The sequence below is a fragment of the Podarcis cretensis genome (genome assembly GCF_951804945.1).
Source record: "Podarcis cretensis genome assembly, chromosome: 3".
NCBI lineage: Eukaryota > Metazoa > Chordata > Lepidosauria > Squamata > Lacertidae > Podarcis > Podarcis cretensis.
Window position 1 is genome coordinate 60,955,789 of NC_137172.1, and position 23,247 is coordinate 60,979,035.

General features: G+C 39.0%; 1 protein-coding gene and 1 long non-coding RNA gene across 5 annotated transcripts in view; one reads left to right on the forward strand and one right to left on the reverse strand.

Moving 5' to 3' along the window:
* The window catches only part of UTRN (utrophin), a gene marked incomplete at its 3' end in the record, with an annotated part of 328,497 nt that overhangs the window by 34,449 nt on the left and 270,801 nt on the right, over window positions 1–23,247 (reverse strand). For all 4 annotated transcript variants that reach the window (XM_079970879.1, XM_079970880.1, XM_079970882.1 and 1 more), the window contains 6 exons: window positions 19,996–20,057; window positions 19,343–19,417; window positions 12,386–12,587; window positions 5,110–5,195; window positions 2,546–2,703; window positions 1,887–2,053 (listed from right to left, as the gene is read on the reverse strand). In XM_079970879.1, coding sequence (XP_079827005.1) covers window positions 1,887–2,053; window positions 2,546–2,703; window positions 5,110–5,195; window positions 12,386–12,587; window positions 19,343–19,417; window positions 19,996–20,057 — 750 coding nt within the window. The remainder of the gene's footprint in view (window positions 1–1,886; window positions 2,054–2,545; window positions 2,704–5,109; window positions 5,196–12,385; window positions 12,588–19,342; window positions 19,418–19,995; window positions 20,058–23,247) is intronic.
* LOC307213160 lies at window positions 5,202–19,336 on the forward strand. Its single transcript, XR_013837422.1, has 3 exons — window positions 5,202–6,542; window positions 10,433–10,540; window positions 19,224–19,336. It is a non-coding gene; the product is annotated as an uncharacterized lncRNA (long non-coding RNA).

A 23,247-nucleotide genomic window follows, 5' to 3' on the forward strand; every position in this document is an offset into this window, starting at 1 on the left:
CTACCCGTGCTATACATCTGTTCACTGAATTTCAAAATGACTGTCAGAGACATCCAGCAATATGCAAATTTAACGTCAGAAAGTGTCAAGTGACTAAGACGAACACCTGAGAAGGAAGCATTCATTAATTGTAGCATTAATTGTAACCTGCCTTGTGAAAACTGTTTTGATAGGCAGCATATAAATGCCTATATAAATAAATAAAGTGATTGACAGCTAAAACAATTAGTTCTTGACCCTTACATGTGTTTGGGTGACAAGCCTAGTACGAGATCTCATTATGGCTCGGAAATTTCCTACTGGGTTGTAACAATTACACAGTCGTGAAATCAGTGGAGAACATGTGAAGGTAAGACCTCTGGTTTCCTATTGCCACGATCAATTGAAGAATCATTTTACATATAGATGACAGAATTAGAGAAGCAAAATATACTCTTTCTCTCTAATAAATTCTGTGGAGCAGAAGATAGAACTGGTGATACGCATTGCTATATATCTACATTCGTTCAACATTAAAATGGCATTTAAAGAACCTGAGGCTTTGCTTTCTTAAAAACAAACTTAGAAAGGGCTTTTTATACTTTAGCTTAGTGTTCAGTGGCAATCTCTAATGATGCAGGTAGATGATAATAATTATAATGAGCTACAGATATCAGAAATACTAGATTGCTCTTCTTGTAGAAGGCAGATTATATTCTTTTGTGTAACAAACATGTTAAGGCAGTCCATGCTACAGTAGATAGATTGCCATCTAGGTTTGAGAGTGATTGCTTTAGTCAATTCTATCTAGTTTTGGAACTTTTTATAGCTAGATTTAATGCAGATGTCTGCTATTTTTGTTTTCTGATGCATGAATATATGTTTATAATTTAGAGAATTACATTTAGAGATGCTGAACCAGCTGTTTCAACATTTTATGTGGAGCCCTGTTTTTCATGACCTCCACTGTAATATCACATTGGCCATATAATTCACCTTTATGAGTAGATGCAGTAAAATTCAGCTCACTGCAGTACAAAAATTGCCACATTACTTTCTGTGCTCTCAGTGTTAGTGTTCTTTCAACTTCTCTTTAGTTCAAGAGTGGGACACCAGTGGCCCTCCAATTATTGCAGGACTCCACCCATCACCCCTGAAAATTGACCACATTAGCTGAGACCAAGGGGAGGTTGTAGTCACAGGTTGCCAAGCCTGCTTTAGCCCAGTCTGTTTTGCTATACCTTGCCTTCTCAAAACAGAAAAAGCAATAACACATGCAACTCGGGTTCCTGCCTTAAAATGGCGGAATAATTTTTTTAAAGCAATCTGAAGATGTCTTGTACAATACAAAAGAATGAAACAGAGAAAATATGCATTCTACCAGATCTTATGTGAGAAGGTTATTGGTTTTGTAGCAGCAGGTATGTAAGTAGGCTATGTGGTAGTTCAGGGCTCAGCAGCATTTATTTAACTAGGCCACATGTGCCATTTGGGGGTCATATGTGGAGAGCAGCATGACCAGACCCATGTTTGGTGTAGTGGTTAGAGTGTTAAGACTAGCACCTTGGAGCTAAATGTTTGAATTCCCACTTGTCCATGAAGGTCAACTGGGTGACCTTGGGCCATTTACAGCCTCTTGGCCTGACCTACCTCACAGGGTTGTTGTGGATTGAATGATGAAGGGGAGAATCTTGTATGCCATCTGGAGAAAAAGAGCGGTTACAAAATAGACAGACAGACAGATTATATGGACATGGCCCAATCAAAAGAGGGTGAGGCCAGTTTAAAAGCACCCCTCTCCTCACAATCAGGAACCAAAGAAATTTTAGATTTCAACAGTTTTTAAGTACAAGCCACCCACTTCTCTTCCTTCTCCTCTTAACATGTAAATGATTTATTCTGCTTACCTAAAGCCGACAATTGGGCACTCCTTGCAGATATTGCACTTTGCCTGATGCTTTGCTGTTTCTGCAGCTGCCACTCTGTGTAGAACAGGCAGCCACACCATGGACTGCGGCTCGAGATGCATCCAGTCTATGAACTGCTTTACATCAATTTCTGGCTTGTTGTTATTCTAATAAATGAAAAGCAGATTAGAAAATATTTGAATGTTCTTTTTAAAACTTATCTACCTTCACATTTTTCTTCTTATTAAAGAAACTTGGATCTTTCCCAACTGGGGGTCCCCACAGCAATGATACTGTGAGTAACACTGAAGTCATCAGAGCACTCCTGCTACCAATATTCAATTAAGTAAAGATGACCATAATCAGCTTTCTGCTGCTGGTGGCACACTGGGTACGCCATCATGATTTATTTGGGACAGAGTGACAAAACTGATTGGTTTTTTTTTACTCCAGTTCATAGAAAAATTCCTTTAATATAATTATCTGCATGAAGCTTTAGTGGTTGTATTTAGTATTATAGATCTATGACATCATCCCTCCCCATTTTTTCTTTTTAAAAAGGTGGTTTCTGTAAATTCCAGAGCTGGCCCAAACAGAAGAGTCTGAGTAAGTCAAGAGACACATTTAAATCTGCTAAAGGAAAGCTAAAAAGTTACTACCTGCTGAAAACAACTGCGGACGCTGGGTTCTATATTACTGCCTCCGAAAGCAGCTACTTCACCAAGTTGTCGTGGAATTTGGATGGCATCATGAAGCAATAACCCAAGCTGCCTCTGATCACACATTTCTGTAGGCCCTGCCACTTCCTTAAAGAGATCTGGAATGCAGGCAAAGAAGGGAGGCTTTGTTTGCTTTTACATTAGCAATTTTTAGAAGTAGCAATTACCATTTCTGCATATGTTCAAAATTCCTCTTGTTTTCCCCTGGTTTATTTTTGTCAATCAGTGAAGTTGGCATAACCTATATAAGATATACCCCTCAATAAACTATTGATCCTGGTACAGGTCCTTATCTTAAATGTAATCTGGAAGGCATGAGTTAATATTTTGACCTCCTAATATTTAATGTAAAGATCAGCACGCTGATCTTGTGTTTCCAGCAAAGTCTAAGCATCACCTCATGTAGGAGAGAATGAAGTTTTGTACAGATACTGGTATTTTTCCTCCAAAAGTAAAGTCATGATTCAGGAAACACATAAGATAACTAGTTAGTCATTTAACATTAGGATAATGCCCTTTCAACTACAAACTGGGTGTGGTACACAAAACCCATCTCAAAATATCCCTCCCTTCTCCAAAAGGATACCTTGGTTCAAAATAATACTTAATCTCCCAGATGTTCAGTGGTTGGGTAGGTAGCTCAAAGTTCCACTGTGAACCTCCTCTTTGCTCCTCAATGCTCATCCCTTTGCCTCACTGGACTATGGACCAAGGAATGGGTGAGAGAAACGCTGTCTTGGCTGGCTATTATTGATGGCGAGAGCGTAACTCTCAAACAAAAGGCACAGACCTTGAGCCGCTAATATTGTAACTGCTGTCTGAAAGCAGCAACTACACCTTCATTTCAGGTAATAAACCAATCTTTCTTTTTTGCTGTTGTGTGAACTTGGGGCATAAGATTAAAGGTAAGCACGTTTTATAGTGAGTGCACGTTTACAACAAAATAAGCCAAACCTCTTGGGAGTGTGAATAGGAATATATGTAAGTACTAAACATACAGGTGGGTTCATATGCACACCTCTTAACACAACCAGGATGATCTAGGAGACAAAATTTCACCTGGAGGAGCAAAGTCAATGTCAATCACACATTTTGTCTGCCTGAGAAGGTCATCTAAAATTTGTGAACCAGAAAGAGGTTTTGTTTTAAAGTCTTTACCTTCTAAAAGCACTACAGTAGTGGAATTTATTGATGCATAGTACTTAGAAGACAGACACATACACAGGACTCAGAATGATTGATTTTTGTTAAGAAACCTGAAGTAAGACACAGTCAAGTTGATAGCTTGTAAGCAAAGAACAAAACCCAGCTTGTTTAAATAATCATTTACAATAATATTAGCTTTTATTCAATTCTATGGATCTCAGATCCACATCATCGGTATGAATACAACAGCATTAAACATCTGTAATAGTTACACAGAAGACTGCATGTTCATCTTTAGAATAATTTTTAAACAATAGATGCTATCTCCACAATTTAAAAAGCTAATCCTAGTGTGAACAGCAAGCATAAAAACTAGCTTGTAAAAAGGACTGTAGAGTTACAAGCTCATGTTCTTGGGAGACCATTCAGGCATGCTTTCTGCAGGATTTTCCATTAACATCAGACTTTCACTTAAGTCATTCTCAAGAATTCAACTGTAACAGCTAAATTGTACACAGTTGAAATATATGTGAAAACTACTGTGATTTCTTGAGTCACCCGGGGAAGAAATAATGGTTTTAAGTTTTGACCCTTTTACATGCTAGTTAAGACATTTGCTTTTTGACAGTATGGTTCTGGAAAGTCGCTATGGAAGAAAGTAATACAATTGGCAACTAGGAACGGCATGGATGGAAAACCATTACCTGTGTTCCTCTAGATGTTGGACTGCCAGTTCCCATATGTACAATCAACTGCCAAGGATGATGGGTGCTAGACAACATCTGGAGGACCACAAGATCTCTCATCACTGCATTTAAGTAAGTCCTAAAACACTTTGACCTTGACACTGATGGGCATTACGGTACATTTTCAATGCACATTTCATTTGAAAGCTGGCTTGGTTGAGAATGAAGCTGAAATATTCCCCAAGATCAAATATCAGAGCAAAAAGCAACTGTAAAGTCACCACATTTAGCACAGTGGCGCTATACCGGCATGTTCTTTTGCAGTGGTGTTATCACACAACTGCACCTGCTCCAATCAACTCTGGTTCACTCCTCACTGCTTGCTGCTTCCATAAATTAAATATATGCATGTTCAGTTTGTGCTGTTTATCACAACAAAGAGCTAATCATTCTAAACTATGCAGAACAATTAACGTTTCTAGTCCCTCTGCCCAAACGTGACATAATTGACAGCTCTTGCTGGAACTGAGTGCCTGAACCTCACTCTGCAGACATGTTCCTGTAATATAATGGTCACTGACTTTTGGCAACATTATTGCTAAGCATTTTGGCGTGATAAAACCATATTACGATATTGCTTGAAGAAAATGGGGGCGTTCCCATAATACTCACATCTATACTTCTCCTCAAGAAGGCCCTTAGAAAGAGACATCAAGCCAATCTTCAGGGACTGCACTCTGATTTTTCCAGTTCGGCCACTGTTATGAAAGCAACATTAAAATACTTAGCAGGTGGTGGTGTAGTTTCATTCCAGCACTAAAACAACTGACAAGCACACCTGGTGTATTTCAATTCTTAGACATTAGCTGCTAATCGTGTCAATGAATCTCCTTTGCAAATATTCCACAGTACAGGCACTAAATATTTACATTCTGTATAAACATTTCATATTAATTATAATATATTGACGTTTAGGAGTGTAGCGTCACAGCATGCTCTAATAATGGGATATACACAGTTGCACGCAGTTGGGAGCCACATTACACAGTATGTAGCAGACAGAAGTTATATTATCTAGAGATACATTAATATTTTTCAGAACATTGTTTGCCTAGTCTGTGTTAAAAACACTTTGATGTATAGGTACAATTGAGCATAAAAGCTAGACATATGCAGCAATTAGATAACACAGAATGTCTCTTTTATCTGAGCAGTGTGACTTCAGGCTCATGCAGTCCAATTTTTATAAAAAACATAATGGCAGCATAATGGGCTACAAAGGATGTATTTTTAAAGCTGCAAGGAAAATACTCCTCAAGCACCTAAGAAACAGAGAGGACAATTGCTCTTGAAAGTTAACATAGCACATGGGATTAACAGAAGATTTGCTTGGGGCAACCTCCTCTGGGACAAAAATCTACAAGCACAAGACTTAGTCCAGACTTTGCTTCAGTGAGGAGATGGTACATATTTCTAAACCTTCTGAATATTTCACAATTACATAATTAACTATCTACACTAGTGGGTCCTAAACTCTCCCACCTCACTGCCCCATGGACCACCTGAAAATTGCTGATGGTCTTGGTGGACCACTTAATGATTTTGCGAACTGTATTACAGTAAAATACAGTATTGGAAATAAAAACAACAAACATATAATTAAAAGTCAATATAAAAAAAATTTCAATGGGTGCTCTGTCTCCCATCTTAAGCCACAAATCCACAGACATGCTGTAGACCAGCAGTTCTCAACCTGTGGGTCCCCAGATGTTGTTGGACTACAGCTCCCATCATCCCTGACCACCGGTCATACTGGCTAGGAATGAAGGGAGTTGTAGTCCAACAACATCTGGGGACCCACAGGTTGAGAAACACTGCTGCAGACCATCTGAATCAAACTGGAGGACTTCCAGTGGTTCACAGGCCACAGTTTCGGACCCTGTGACCTACATAATTTAACTGTTGAACAGCCATGACTCAGTGGCAGAACATTTGCTTTGCACGCAGAGGGTTCCAGGTTCAACCCCTGGTGTCTCCAGGCAGAGGTCACTCTTTGAAACCTTGGAGAGCCACTGCCAGTTAGTACAGGCCTTGAGGGATCAATGGTGCGCCTATGTTCCATTCTTATATTTAGAAGGCTTATCCAACCTGAAGGGTTCGTGTACTCCTGGCACTCCTGTGTAGATCTTGTTCCCCCCCCCCTTGTAATAAAGAGTTAACTGCACTTACTTCATGTAATTTACTGCTGCCTCCCTCCTGTCAGTTGGGAAAGCAGTTTGACATTTTTAGTTCGAATGCTTTTAAGTTCAGTCCAAATCTTCACTGGACATTATAAAAAAGTTGGAGGAGGGGGAGATTCAGATGGCAGGGACGGAGGCCACAGAACTGAAAAAACTCCCCAACAGATAAGTGCCAGACATGAGGAATCTGTGGGCCTACAGATGTTCTAACTTTCAATTGGAGTCCAATTTCCATCAGCCCCATGCAGCAACATCAATAGGGAGGAGGGGAGTTGGAGCCTCACTTCTAGTCTAAGCACAAATTCATCACAAAGTATTTTCTTTAAAAAAATAATAACTAATTCTGGAGGTAGTTAATGTTTTACAAACTGGAACCTAGGAACATTATACAAGCAGTAAAACACCATGACAAAAATAATTACTTGGTTATGAATGCATCTTTTAGCTTGGTGAAGTTGTCATACTTCCAGACAGCACAGATGAATTAAAAATAAAAGCCTACTGATGTGTTATATCAGTATTTAAATCCATACCACCACCACACTATTGCTTTGTTTTAAATGACACAAGACACACTGTTCCATGGAATTATCCTGGCATCTCGTAAGCAAGATTTACTGTGCACTCTTACTCAGGTTTATTGATTTCTTTGTTTCTTCCTGCTTTAAAGAAAAAGCAGCCAGGATTGTGAAGTCTTTATGTTATCCTGATCCATACTCACAAGGTCCCTATAGTTATTATTTTTCTTCCACATACATATGTAATTATTACTTTTAAAAGTAAATAAAAGTGTACTTTTAAAAATGCCATAACTCAATATTTGTAGGTCACAATCCATAGGAAATAATTGCAAATTCAAGTGTCTAGGATCATCATAAATAGTAGCCTTTTCTTCATAAGAAGACTATTCCACAAATGTTGATAAAGATCTTCAAAAAAACAGTTTTGATGCATGTTGCCAAAACAAAAACAAATTGCAATCTCTGCATCTAAAACCCCCCAAAAACACAACTAATAATACTGAGCTAGATTCAGAATTTTATTCACAAAATAAGGTGCTTTGGGTCACAGCTTTTGGCTGCAGGGTAGATTGGCAAAAATTGTCTTCCACTTCTATTTCCTCAAGTTTCTGCTAGACCCAAGCTCATTCCATGAACAGAATGACTCCTTCAGCAGCCACTATATGTTCCCAATTGTCATTACTTGTTCCACATATGATGTCAGGTGTGGGTCAGGGATAATGGCCTCACAGCTCTAATTAAGCCCACAGGACAAAATTTCCACCTCACTAATATATTTGGTAAATCACATGGACTTTTCTGTAAAATACTGTATTACAGTCTTTTAATATTTTTTGGGAAGCCGTCCAGAGTGTCTGGGGAAGCCCAGCCAGATGGGCGGGATATAAATAATAAATTAGTAGTAGTAGTAGTATTAACAAGCAGTGGATTCTAGTCTGAGTTAACACTAAAATGTTTAGTGTCTTCACAAAAAGCAGACTACCAACATCAAAATATTTTTTAAAAAATATGAGAGCCAGCTACTCATTAGAATGTCACGTTTTCATCTTGCACAGATGTTCAGTGCTATATATAGCTGAGCCAGTCCCTGCTATAGGAATCATTAGGAAAGGAACTGAAATAAAAGTGCCAATATCACAATGCCTTTATACAGATCTATGATGTGACCACAGTGGGAATCAGAGGTGAATTTATGGCAGTGCAACCACTTCCACCACACCGGGCGCTGAGCCTAGGGGCGCAACAGGGCATCACAACTATGATGTAGTGAATTGAGCAGAATGGAGGTCGAGAATTGGGCTAGCACTGGGCGCTGCTGAAATCTGAAATACCAAAGTCCGTCCTGCATCTCAAAAAAAGGATATTGTAAAGCTGGGAAATGTACAGAAAAAAGACAACTAAAATAATGAAGCAATTTGAGCAACTCTGATCAAGGCTACAGTGTATTAGACTTTTTAGTTTTGAAAAAAGATGAGGAAGGGAAGGCATGACAGAGGTGCATAAAATTAGGCCTGGTGCAGAGAAACACACAGGTGGGCTGTACATCACAGCTGGCTATCTGCAACAGCTTAATAAATTTAATAATTAGCTTTTAGAAAGCAGTCTGCTTGCAATATCTAAAAAAAAAAAATCTTTCTCAGAGCTCAAAATTTATCAAAATGGCAAAACATAGTAACTCTGTCAAATAGGTCCATATGTTCCCTCTCATTCGTAAAGGTCATGCTTTGCCTATATATTGAATTTTCAGAACTAGAGACTTAAAAGATATTTGAAATAAACTATTGATAGGCTTATGTTTAATGCTGAAAATTATTTAGAGTGCAGATGTTAATCAATTATTTAACCTTTGAGTTCCTGAAAAAATAAAGTTCAAAGATATTAGATTTCATCTCTGTTCTGCTTGTTGACCTAATGTGAGGGATAAACAGTTCTTGATGTGCCAGAAATAGAAAGGATAATAGGTGTTCCTGTCAATTGTTTTCATTTAACATCTTATAAAGGCCATAAACATCTGTAAGCATGCTTAACAGCAAATGTTTCTTCAGTCTGTGAAGCTAATTAAATTCTAGATTAACAATAGCATGAGAGAAGCAGATGGTTTTTGTAGGTGCGTTAATTACTTCAAAAATTGTATACAACAATGACACAAACAATAAAAATGTTAAGTAATGAATTTGTGGCAACCTAAGGCCATTTGCAAGATTGTAAAGTTGCACAAGCTGAATATCTGAATATCAGCTGATGAGGAACATGAGTGGGAGAGCACTGTGGTGCTCAGATCCTGTCTATATGCTTCTCTCATGGGCATCTGACAGGGCACTGTGGGAAAAGGATGCTGGAATAGATGGGCCTTTGGTCTGATCTAGCAGGCCTCTTGGGATGTTAACTTCTTATGTTTTTGAGCTAGAGCAATGCCAAGATTCAAATTTCACACATACAGTGTCACCATGGAAATCAGGAATGACAGCACTGTCAAGATGGATTTGTCAATCAAGTCCTGTGAGGGCATTTTCCTCTACTCTCTTCCCTTCTTGCTCTCTTCTAATTTATTTTATTGAGTTTTAAATCTTACAATTTCTACATCAAAATAATTTATATCATGCCATAAGCTCTGATGGTGCGACATAGGAACCTGAATTTCAGATTTCTCAGCCTTCTAAGAATATAAGAAAAGGCCAGTGGCCCATCCATTCCTGTATCCTGTTCTCACTGTGGCCAACCTGATGCTTGGGAGAAGCTCACACCTGGAGATGGTACATCATGATGACAACAGTAATCCTTAAAATGCATTAAGGCAACAATGTGAAACTAGAAAATGTTGTTTCTTACATTTAAACAGCATATGTGTGGGTTTCATTTAAAATCAGTGAGAGGATGACATGCAGAAGAAAACTATGAGAATACTCTAAAACCTACAAGAGGACAATATCTTTACTGGAAGCAATCACAAAGTGTGGCAGGCTTTCAAGTTTTCCAAAATTCTTCATCTGACGAGTTTTGGAGAACTTGGGAAATGTGCATTTATTTATTTTTGTTAGTCCTTATAAAATAATTGCCCAACTGGATTTTGGAGGGAATTTTATGAACTAACATGGTTATCTTTGCTTTTTTATTATGAAAATAGTTTCCCTTTTAAACCCAATGCTTCCTCTGCTCTAAGAATTCAAGCTTTTCCATTAGAAAGCAGCACTGGAGTTCTTTTCTTCATACCTCTCTATGACACATATATTTCAGCACATTGCTTCTGAATTCACACATTCGGAGCCCTAGCTTAGATGTCTATACCTGACAGATGTAGCACAACCAAATGAGAAATGTGCAATGCAATTATCTAGCTACTGAGTGAGTACCTTTCAAAAACTGTTCATTTAACCTGTTTACACAAACTGTAATTGCTTTCTTTCTCCCTGCCCACTTTCTTCGTTAATGAACCATAAATCCTCTGATTGCCCATGTTAAAAATTATAATAATAATAATATTCATTCTTTATACAGATTCTGGGCATCAGTTAAAGTATGATTTCATATAGGATTCCTTCCAAACACTTCTGAATAAATGCAACAAGAGACCAATGATTTCAAGTAATTATGCAGTCATTGACATTTGAAGGATTTGCAATTCTGAATTCTATTGCTTAGAAGCAGGATATATGACTTTAGAGGCCACATCAATAGATGCACTGTAAGTCACATGACAATTAAGCTACCCCGTAGCTTACACAGATGTTGCTAGATCTTATAAAGGCATTTACAACTGAGAGCATAAGTCATATAGCATGCTCTACAAAATGCAAATGACTGTAGCAGTGTGTGTCACACAATGCAAGCTGTCATGCACATTTCTTGAATATCACTCTTGCTTTCCTGTTGAGTGTCGCAATGCTCAGCTACATTCACACTGATATGGATTTCAGTAAACACAGAACCATGTATGTTTAGTCTTCTACCACACTGCACCCTCTGAAATGCTAAGGTGAAATATCTATGTTGCTCATTAAAATGTGGATTAGTCATTCATATTACACAACAGAGTATGAACCACAGAGGCAAACACAATAAAGGGCATGTTGGAAGTGTTACATAGAACATAACTAAGGTCTGAAGTCAAAAGCTTTTCAGCTTTTCAGTTAAGTACTAGTTTGCTATTGTTAGCAATGGGAAGGAAAGATCAGTAAATGAAGGGGTTTCATACCTTTCCCAACAGAAATGCATTTTTCCGCACTAAGCCCAGACTGGCCAGTGTGGATCAGGGCCTCAAGGGCCAGTAAGCCTAACTTGATAGAAGAAAAGTTGTAGAGGCTGGTGGGTGTTTTATGTACATGCATAGTCTTTGGGATTTGTTTATTGCATTTTAAAAGGTTTTATTTGTCTGGTCTTTTGGCAAATAGTGGGAGAAGAAGAGAGACTCTCTTACCCATCAGTCAAATGGATTAGAAATAGTAATATTCAGTGGATTTAATACTAACTTATTTGATGGAGGCAGGGGGAGTTTCCTTTGCTGTAGATTCCAGAATAAGAATGCATCACTCAAGTCTTACAAAGAGAGGGGCAGATGTACTCCACAAAGCCCAACAGAATATTGATTTCCAATTAAATAGAAGCACTTACATTTAACAGACAATCATAACCACAACTGATTCTGATGGAAGCTCTGTAGACCTTTCCTCCAGAATAATGTCTTTAGGATTACAACCTTCCTGCTTTTCAGTCTAAATGGTTCAACTTCACCAAGGTCTGCTGGGAGATTAAGTTCCTTTATTGCCTTTTATTCTGCTTTGGTTGGAGGCAGAAAAGGAACTTTGCTGTGTGAACACACATGCAAGGCAAGTTACCTCTCCCTCTTCTGTTTTGCTTCTAGAAAAAAATTGATTTGCAAATAACACAGCAGGGAGCACCAAACCTGTGCGATGTTCCAATCTATTTACAGAAGTGGCTTTTACATCATGTGAAAGTTCAAATACAATCCGAAAATTAACAGTTAGTGAAACATCAAGAAAATGGTATAAACTGCCATGCAAATGCAGCCTAAAATAAGATGTGCTTCCTCAGTATCCTCAGCACAGAGCCTTAAGCCTGAACTAATACCAGGTCTGAGTTTTAGTCTCAGTGAGTCACTGTTGTACATGCAGATGTAGCAGTGCAGCATTATGAGCAATGTTTATTTAGTGCCTGACATCTCATACTTACGTGTCATAAACGTTCAACAGCCAGTTGAGACACATATCTACACACACTGGAACATTCACCAACTCCTTGTGCTTCTCTTCCATTCCACTGTAAATCGTAGTGAGGCAGCTGACTACATCCTGAACACCAAGGAGCTGGTCATTTTGAGTCAACTTGTGCTGCTTGAAAGCTTCATTTGTTGTATTTAAGTCCAACAAGTCCACTGGCAAAATAGTCAAGCAGAGAAGATTTAATGAATGACGTTATATATATTTTCTTGTATGTAATAGATTTCTGGCCAATTTTTCATGGTAAAATCCCTCATGAAGCAGATTGCAACATATTTTAAAATACAGATTAAATAATGAAACCATAAAAATAACAAATAACATTCAATACATGATCCTTAAAATTACAAATAAGTTAGTAGCTAAAATGTCAGTTGAAAGCAGAGTGTGTTAAGTTAATCAAACACACAGTGGAGGACCCAAGTCTTTAAAATTATCATAAAGGTCTGCAAAGAGTGGGCAATTTGTGCTTCTGTCAGAGAAATTATTGAAATTATAGATTGAAATTGAAATGTGTGCAAGAAGGGCTGACCAAGTGAAGGCTGAAATGTGAAGGTTGTGCTTGCAAGAGAGCCGTGAGAAGGATGAAGTTGCACGTGAGGAGGAGTTTGTTATTAGAAACTACTGTACGGGAAGAGATAAGGAAGTTAGAAGAAAGTTGCTGTGATTAAACAAGTAGAAGCTAGTAGAAGGAAGTCTTGCCATATATAAACTTAATGGCCCCTTTGCTTGGAAGTGCATAAAGATAGTGCTATTTTCATATTTGGTGTGTCACCCACCACTACTTGCTGGTTGAAGTTGTGTTGCACCCAGGGCTGTCTTTAGCATATGCGCCGCCAGAGTGCAAAGATCTGCCCAGCGCCCCCAAATTTGGTTTAGCCCCCAAATTAACTTTTATTATGTTTATGTCACTATTAGCATTTGATAAATAGCGATCACGCCTGCGCGGCTCCAAAAGGAGACTTTTGGGGGTTTATTTTTGTTTAAAACCAGCTTTTCTAAAACAAGTGCAAGATCAGTCGTGTCAAAGGTGCCGCTGACCCTGTTGTTGCATAGCAGCTCAATACAATACACAGGCGGCTTCAGCGGTGGGCACCTGGTGCCCCCCCCCCGAATTAAGCGCCTGGGTGCCCCGCACCCCTTGCACCCCCAGATAAAGACAGCCCTGGTAATGCCTAAATAAACGTCCCGTTTTGCTGATCTCTGGAGTCTGGATTTTACTGGCTGTCCAGGCTTAACCCACAGGTTATTGCGTATTGAACCCTGATATTTCCTCAACACTTCCCTGGGGAGGTTATTCCAGAGATGTGGAAACTGCCCCCCTTAAAAAAAAATGCCCTGGCCCTTTTACTCACTAATACAGTGGTACCTCGGGTTACATACACTTCAGGTTACATACGCTTCAGGTTACAGACTCCGCTAACCCAGAAATAGTGCTTCAGGCTAAGAACTTTGCTTCAGGATGAGAACAGAAATCGGGCTTCGGCGGCGGCGCAGCAGCAGGAGGCCCCATTAGCTAAAGTGGTGCTTCAGGTTAAGAACAGTTTCAGGTTAAGTATGGACCTCCGGAACGAATTAAGTTCTTAACCCGAGGTACCACTGTATTTGAGTTTTCATATTGGACCAGAAAGCAGATGCTGATCTTACAGGTCAGGTAGACTCTTATGGGTGTAGACTGTTAACAAGCATTTCCTAAGAATTTCTTCTGCAGCACGGTATGTTAAATGAGACTCTGTACATGAACAGTCAGCATTTAACTGTTCAAAGGCATTTGCTTTGTAAGTACAGAAATCCTTTGTTTGCGATAGGGAACACTTGAGTCATGATGTTGTGCCATCCATATCCTCCCAACTTCAGTCATGCATGCCATTGTGCTTTTACACACATACCACCTTCCAGATAAGCTATTCTCAGAGTGGTTATGCATGTAATACCAAACTAAACTACAGTCATTCTCAGGGGGTAGCGCTGAATGTATCCACCAACTTTTAAAGCCTTCTGATCGCTGAAGAACCTTGTAACATTAAGCCACTCTGAGAGGCTATTGCTTGAAGAGTGGAATAAAAAATTCTAATCTACATACATACATACATACATACATTCAGTGACTGCATGCATACTCTTCTATCTTTAACCATAATGCTGGTACCAGATGAAAAGCCTGAGTATTCAGGCAATATTTACGGTTTTGCAGTTGGAACCAAGAATTCTGTTAGGGTAGAGATGAGAATTTCCCAGTACATGCAAGCATTATATCAAGATGATTTAAAGTGCCCTGACTAGGAATCATCTTACTACATTCTATTTGCACTTAACAATTCTGGGCAGAACATGCAGATTAAGGTATCATTTAAAATCCCTTCACGATCTACAAAGAGCAATAATGGAAACATGCCCATATGCACTGACAGGCATCCCTCATGGAAGATCACATTTCTGCTATGAATTCCTGTCTTGAATGATGACAAGAATATGTGCCAGTTCCAAAAAGCACACTCAGTTACAACAGTGATTATGGGAAACTAATTATCATCTAGACAATGAGATAGAAGGAAAATAGCTGATCGTGAATTTTTCCCCAAGTAGTCTTAAGTTATGGAGACAGACATTTCATGGGCATAAAAAGAGTTTAAGCTGAAAGCCAAATGGAAGCATAATCTTTAGAGACATCTTTCACTAGAAATGGTTGAAAATCTAGCAAACCGCGGCAGTTTCTTGGCATTCTTTTCACTGTATATGTACAATGAGCAAGTTAAAATTTCATTTCCTGCAAATTATTTTTTTGCAGGCAGAATCAGAAGTGAATTAACACTGTCAGCTATCATTCTGAAGGAAAGGAAGACTGACAATTCTAGAGTGAATTATAAATTATTGTCTGTCTGGGGGCGCGGCAATAACAGGGCAGAGTAATTTGTAATACATAGGAAACAGGATATGGAAGGCTGGGGAATAACAGATACCACAAACAATATGGCTGTGGTAACAGCTAGAATGCCACTGCTTGTATTTCCTTATCTATGAAAAATGCAGATGAGTCCCTTTCTGTTGAGCTATGTAAGTCTCAGGAGACAGGTTTCGATTCCTCTTCCTCCAATCCCCAGTATGCACACATGCCATAATAATACAAAAATACTCAGTAACACAATAAAAGTTGTCCTTGATGCTCCTCGTCTTCTCCCCATTAGCAAATAAATTCTCACTGAATTGCTCCTGGGCAAGAGTCAGAAATGGTCTGGGGACCACCTGGGACTTCATGCTAAATAAGGTACTGACCAGCTGTCATCTCAGATACAAAATTAGCAGTAACTCTCTCCTGTTTTTTTAAGGTTTGTTTCCTTTCCCTTTCAGTGTATGGCTTGGTCTGTTTGCCGAGTCATTGTCAAGCTATTCTCCTTGTAGGCGCCTTCCACTGACCTTGTAAATGCTTAGAAGTCCGTCACTGTCTAGTCACGCTAAATATAGCCATTAAGTTTGATCTGGACCTAGAAAGCTGGATATCACTGAAGGTCTCTGAGCTCAGGCTTCGAAATTAACTTTAGAGGCTCATAAAAGGAAGGGCAAGTCTACAAACTTCAAAATTTGTCTCTGATTTGAATTAAAACAATTCCCAGCCTCATCCTGCCCAACCTGCTAGACACAAGAGCTGGAAAAGGTTCAAAAAAGGAAGTCTTTCTTCACAAAGAACATAGTTAAATTTTGGAATTCATTTCCACAAGATGTAGCAATAGCCATAACTTGGATGGCTTTAAAAGAACTTTAGACAAATTCGTGGAGGTTAAGGCTGTCAATGCCTACAAGCCATAATATTTGATTTCTACATCATTTTGTTAATGTTAATATATAGAGTTTTCTGTACCCTTCCCCCAGAAAAATAAAAATATCTGCAACTAAATTCTTTTCTTTTCCTGCTAAATAGTCTCTTTTGGAAAATCTAAATGGATGGGCAGTAATTAATGGTTTCCACATTTACAATTTGAAAAGCATTCTACTGGAGCACCTTACATTGGCAAAGGCCCTAAGACACAAACTTCAGACATGTCCTTGTGGTTTCCCCCCAAAAGGCCTTTACAGTTTGCCACTGTTAAGCTGTGACAGCAATTTGTCACATCTAACAGTCAGATGATGGCCCTCTATTTCAAGTGATTCAATCTGGCACTCTCTTTGCCTTAGTGCAATAGCCCTGCTGAAGTGTTATATAGCCTGACATCTTTAGAGACGATCTGCATTTAAATTATGGGAAATGATTTCCAATTTTAAATGGAAGCTGCATGACAGCTTGGCTTGGATGGTACATAAGGACAAGGCATAGAAATTTTGACTATCTGCTTGTCCAAATTTAAGGATAGAGAAACCTCTAGAGGTTCTTAACTTTCTTTCGTTCCCCTCTGATGATAGAAAGCAAAAAAACAAAAAAAAACAAAAAACTTGTTCCTTTCTACATGAGAGGCCACCAAGGCAACACTTTGCAAAGCAAGGGCAGAAAATTGCTATTTGTCAGGTGTTTTGCTAAAGGCTGAACAAAGTAGTATTTTCTCAAGGCTCATACACTGTTGAATTTCGAATTAAGTAAATGCAGGATCTTATTACACAGGAAGCTGCATATTTCTGAATAGAGACTGTAGGGTATTTTACTTTCAAAGCTGTTTAATAGTAAAAAGGAATACAAACTCACAGGTTAGCATTTCAGTTGCAGGTGGATTAGCTTAAGAGACAAAATTGTGTTTGGACTTGGCAAGGCAGACTGCAAACTAGGATTTTTCAGCTGAGTCATTTGTAGTCATTCTGCACCTCATCAGCACTAGAGAGATTTCCAGTAACATGTCAGCTGAATTGTGCAAACATTGAGGTTTTTGGGAGAGGACTAAAAATAAAAGTGCTACTACTAACCCACTGAACAGTGCCTGAGTTATCTCTCCACTGTCTTCGCTTCAATTTTTTTCCTTCTTCAGACACTTGCCTTTCAGCTGGCTTCAGTGCTCTTCTACTTCACAAAAGAATGCTTGAGTGAAGCAATCACAACATGAAGAGCAGCTCTCCTGTATGAACCTGCTTACTAGAGGTGCAGAAGCTGATCAGCCAGACTCAACCACTAGGCTGCTTTTGCTTTCCCCTCATCTTACATACAAAGAGGGGTTGAGGAGAAATCTGTTTTAAGTGGTTTTAGGCAGAGAATTTGATGGTTCCAACCCAATTGAGCTTTGCCCACATCAGACTGCCACTTGCATTGAGCACTCACTTATGCCCAAGCCACTGCTACATTGGTGGTTTTTGTTTTTTTAAAAAAGGACCAGCTAGTTATACATAATATTATGTACAAAGAAGATGTATATATTATGCATACATACATATGCATAATACCTACCTACATAAAGAATAAAGCCCCTTGTACTATATTTCTGCACCATAATTTTATAAGTATTAATATGTAAGTATTTTATGTGGTTGTATACATAGTAGGTATCTGTTTATGTGCTCACAACTATAGAAAACTTGGAGATATGTGTATAATATTACATTATAGGGATTCTTATAATAATGCATATAATATGCAAGAATTGTTCATCTTTTTAGCTAAGTCGGGGAAAATAACTCACTTTTCATCAAGATCAAGGAATTAAGACAGTAAGGGGGGGGGATCTGTGTTGATAAATTTGACATCCAAGTTTCTCAGAAAATTCCATCCCTCCTTACATTGTAGGACAAAACTACGCACAGATTTCCATAATTTTTAAACGTTTAAAGAGTCTCATGCCTGAATTCCCATTAGCCAATGCATAAAATCACAGACAATACACATACAGCAGTGGTACCTCTGGTTACGAACTTAATTCGTTCCGGAGGTCCGTTATTAACCTAAAACCGTTCTTAACCTGAGGTACCACTTTACCTAATGGGGCTTCCTGCCACTGGCGCGCGATATCTGTTCTCACCCTGAGGCAAGGTTCTTAACCCAAGGTACTACTTATGGGTTAGCGGAGTCTGTAACCCAAAGTGTTTGTAACCCGACGTACCACTATATTATCTATTGTTTAAGGCTTAGCTGAATATTCTCTCATAAGAACTTTAGGGTTGAATCTGGTGGGCAGACTGAAAAGGAGATGAAAGTGACAAACACTATTAGCCTTTTGCCACGACTTCACAGTGATAACTAGGGGTGGTGTGTCCCATTTTGCTGAAACAGGAACATGCCATGCTGCACTGCCCCAGACACAACTGGACGGGTTCAGAAAGATCCCCCCTTTCCCAGCTTCATCCCAAATGCACTGACAGTTTGTAAAGTTTAAAAATAATTTAGTTCAACTGGTATCCTTTTTAAAAAAATATATAAAAAAATCAACCCCAGAGAGTAAAAAAATACACTGAAACGTCTCTTGGGGGAAAACAAACTATAGCTGAAGTTTACCATTAAATAGTTTTTCATGGCTCAGTTCTCCTGGGCTGGCTAAGGATCCAAGCAGCTGAGAACTTTAAATTGTGCCAGAACTGGTAAATATTTCTGGTGTCACATCATTGTCAGGACATGGAAGAATAAGTTTTATACATTCAGGGATTTAAAAAATAATAATACCTAAAAGCATTTAAAGCCCACATCTGCAGCTCTACTATGAGTACTGCAATCATTTATTGGTCTGGATCTTTCACTGTTCTTTACTGCTTTTTACAAATACTAGTTCATTCAGCTCATATAATTTTGTTTCCCAACGAGAATGTTAATTCTGAAAAGATAAGAGAGATGTCATTGTGCTAACTTGTCCATTAACTATACTGATTTTCAACAACCCATACTACAGTTGACCACAATCAGCAAACTGGAAGTATGAATCTGTCTTTGGTTATCAGTTCCTTTGAGGAGGAGGATCCGCTAAACCTCTTTGCTGAAAAAATAATGAGCTTTGAGAAGTAAACTTACAGCACAATGCCTTCTGTAGCCTCCGGATTTTGATGGCTGTGCGATAAGCAGAAAAGCGCACGTTGTTCAAATCAGCTGAAAAAATGGCAAAGGGCAGAAATGTAAGAGTATTATATGGAACCATTTTGTTCAATGTCATGTCGTCATGAATTTGTTGTCAGTTAAAACACTTGCACACATGCATGAACACACACACACTCGAGACAAAAAAAGGGGGGAAGGGAAGCAGTACTTTATATCAAGCTAAATTGATATTAATGTCTGTTTCCAGTCAAAATAGTGGAAGAGATGACAACACCTGTGAAACATTTTTAAAAGTTCTACCAAAACTTTCAGGATAGAAATGTACAAGTAAAATCTGTCTGTGCCTGGAACCTATAGCTTTCATGTAGCAAAATACAAAGATGCCCTAACACAAGTGTGCCTGCCAGCTAAGACCTTTCATGGGCATTGTATGAGGCCTTAGTAAATAAACAATATGCCATGCCCCCACAACATGCATTTTGTAACCGGCACCAATAACATGTTTATGTACTGTGGATTACCCCCTATCTGCACATTCAGTGAAATCCTACGTTTAGCAATAAACACTTTGACCAGCTATCAGATAGACTCTTTGTGACTTAGTTTTACCAAAAGAGAAGTGCACTTACCTAATGACTGGAACAGTTCGGTCATTTTAGGGTGATCCCAGCAGGTTGTCTGCGTCTGATGACTGTTAAAAGAAAGAATCATATTTTCAGCCACCAAGAAGCAAAAATTAAATATTTCATTTCAAGAATGTGCAGGACTTTCACAGCACAACCTTCCAGTTCATATGCGGCTTGTGTTGTGTTGGAATGCTAACTTGTTATGACATACAGTTCACGACCTTATAATTTTTAAGTGCAAATATGTACAGTTTCAGTCTTATCTATTAATTAGGGTCTCTTCAACAATGTGTGCCAAATTTACGCCTTTTCAGGGAAATACAGTACCTCACCAATGTTGGAGTGCACTTCTAGCTATCTTTTTTGAGATAAAATTTCCAAGAAGTTTTCATTTCAGATTTTGGAAGTGATCAAAGCACCTTGGGATGTGTGTGTCAAATTACAATTTCATAGCTCGCACGCAAGTAATCATTCTGGCTGCCAATCTGAGTTCTCTATTTTGAAGAATGTACAAGCATCCTCCTTTCGGAGTTTTCTACTCATCACGGTATCTTGGACTTAACGTATGTCAAATACCACGAGTAACCGGAAATAGTTTAGCTATTGTGAACACACTGAGTCTTGTATTAATTTTAAGATCCCAGCCATTTGGGAAGTATCACAATATCGGCAAGGCACAAGTATCTGTCTTCCTCTCTAGTTTGTTTAAAGAAAAGAAGCTAAATGTTACTTTGGTTTAAAAATATATAGAGAACCTTTTCCTCAATAGTCAAAAGTATCAGTATACATATTAACCTTAATAGTTAATAATGTACTTGGAGTACAAAAATGACCTTTAACTCACTCGTGCTAAAGATTATGGAGTAATTACTTTAATGCATTGCTACATTTACCCTCTAAGAGCATTCCAATGCAATGAATATTACAATTTTATCCACCATTTAACCCATCAAGATCTTGTGTATCCAGCCATACATATAAGATTAAATTTAGCCTTCTCACAAAACTTTCAGATCTATCGCTGTCGATTTGTCATTTTCTGTTTCCATAAATTATTAGTCTGTAAGAATACTAATTCCAGCCACACTCTGGTGTATAAATTTTCATCAGTAACTGGAAAATTAATTTCAGTGGATTTGTCATAGAACAACCCCCGCCCCCATCAAATGTACAATGTGATTTAATATTAAATGAACCCTATATATTAGCAAATTAAGCAGTACTTAATGAAGCAGTACACTATATTCTCTCACTTTATTTAATCTTAAACTTGCTCTAACAAGAAACCACACTGACTTGAAAGTAATTTATAATGCCGGTGTGCAAAATCTATCAAGAAGTTTCCTTGTATGAGCCACACTGAAAAGTACAGCTGAGTAAGAACATATCCATTGCATTTTAAAACTTTAGCCAATTTTAATAGGGTCTGTACTGGAAAATCCCAGTGAATTTTGCCCTAGCTAGCTACATATTCTACTTTCCTTTATACAGTGGTGCCTCGCAAGACGAAATTAATCCGTTCCGTGAGGCTCTTCGTATAGCGGTTTTTTCGTCTTGCAAAGCAAGCCCATTGACAGCTTAGCGGATTAGCGCTATTAGCGGTTTAGCGGCTTTTAACGGATCAGCTGATAAGCGGCTGATAAGCGGATCAGCTGATAAGCAGTTTAGCGGCTTAGGAAAAGGGGGAAAAGGGGGGGGGACCCGCAGGAACTCGCAAGACATTTCGTCTTGCGAAGCAAGCCCATAGGGAAATTCATTTTCCAAAACGGAAAACCCTTTTGTCTAGCGAGTTTTCCATCTTGCGAGGCGTTCGTCTTGTGGGGCACCACTGTACTGCCAAACCAGAACCAAGGGCAGGAAAAAGGGTGGTACCTATGCGGCATAGAACATGCATCTAGTTTAGAGTAAGCAAGTCCCGGTCTCTAGTGAAACTAGACCACTATGATGCCATACTGAGGCGACTTGAGCAGACTTTACCGCATGGGTAAAGAACAATACAGAAAAGAGACAATGCAAAAGTGTGCATCTTATGGCTTCTGGACACATACAACATATCAGCAAGCACATCTGCACCACACTTTACTAGCACGTCTTTTAAACAGGTCCGTTTGAAGTGCAGTTATCATAAAAAGGTGGAGCAATAGGTCAGTGTGTCTGGCTGTTAATCAGAAGGTTGGTAGTTTGAACCAACCCAAGGACAGCTGCGGGCAGGATCCCTGCATTGGAGGAGGTTGAAAGAGATGACCCTTGGTTGACACTTATGATTCTAAGTGATGTTGCTAAGAATTTTACAATAGGTAAAAAGGTAAAATATCCCTGTACAGTTAAGTCCAGTCAAAGGCAACTATGGGGTTGTGGCGCTCATCCCGCTTTCAGGCCGAGGCGTTTGTCCACAATCAGTTTTCTGGGTGTTGTGGCCAGCATGACTAAACCGCTACTGGTGCACGGAGGACTGTAAATAAATAAATAAATAGTAGATAAATAGGTACCACTGTGGCGGGAAGGTAAATGGTGTTTTCATGCGCTCTGGTTTCCGTCACGGTGTTCCACTGTGCCAGAAGCGGTTTAGTCATGCTGTCCACATGACCTGGAAAGCTGTCTGTGGACAAACGCCTGCTCCCTCGGCCTGAAAGCGAGATGAGCGTTGCAATCCTATAGTCACCTTTGACTGGACTTAACCATCCAGGGGTCCTTTACCTTTACCTTTATTTTACAATAATCAGGGACTTCACTACATTAGTAAAAAAAACCCCAATGTTTTGAATTTGTTATAACACCAGATGGCACCAGAGAGCAAAATGATATTCTATGTGATTTTTACATAGCTCCCCTTTGTTATAACCATTTAATTTGTGACATATTTTTAGCGGTTTCCCCCCCATTTGTAGATCCACCCCAGGATGGAAATGTTGGTGAGGCCCTGGCAAAGACCAAAATGGACACGATCCCTTGGGAGCATACCATACCTCTGGCAGCAAGCTAGGTCTTCGTGAGCTTCTGTTTGGATGGAGCCTGCAGGTGGGCAGCCCACCCAGATGAATAAAGCTGCAGCCCTCCTCTCATTTCTAGATGCATGGAAGCTTTATTAGGTGGCAGGTGTCCTTTATTCTCAGAGCTTATATTGAAATTATGGGGCTGAAATGCAATTGTACTCTCTTGATCCAATGGGCACCTCTGCTAAGAGAAGAGGAGGAGAGGATTTTTTTTTTTATTTTTTTTTGCCAATTCCTCCTTTCTCCTTGCAACCTCTACACC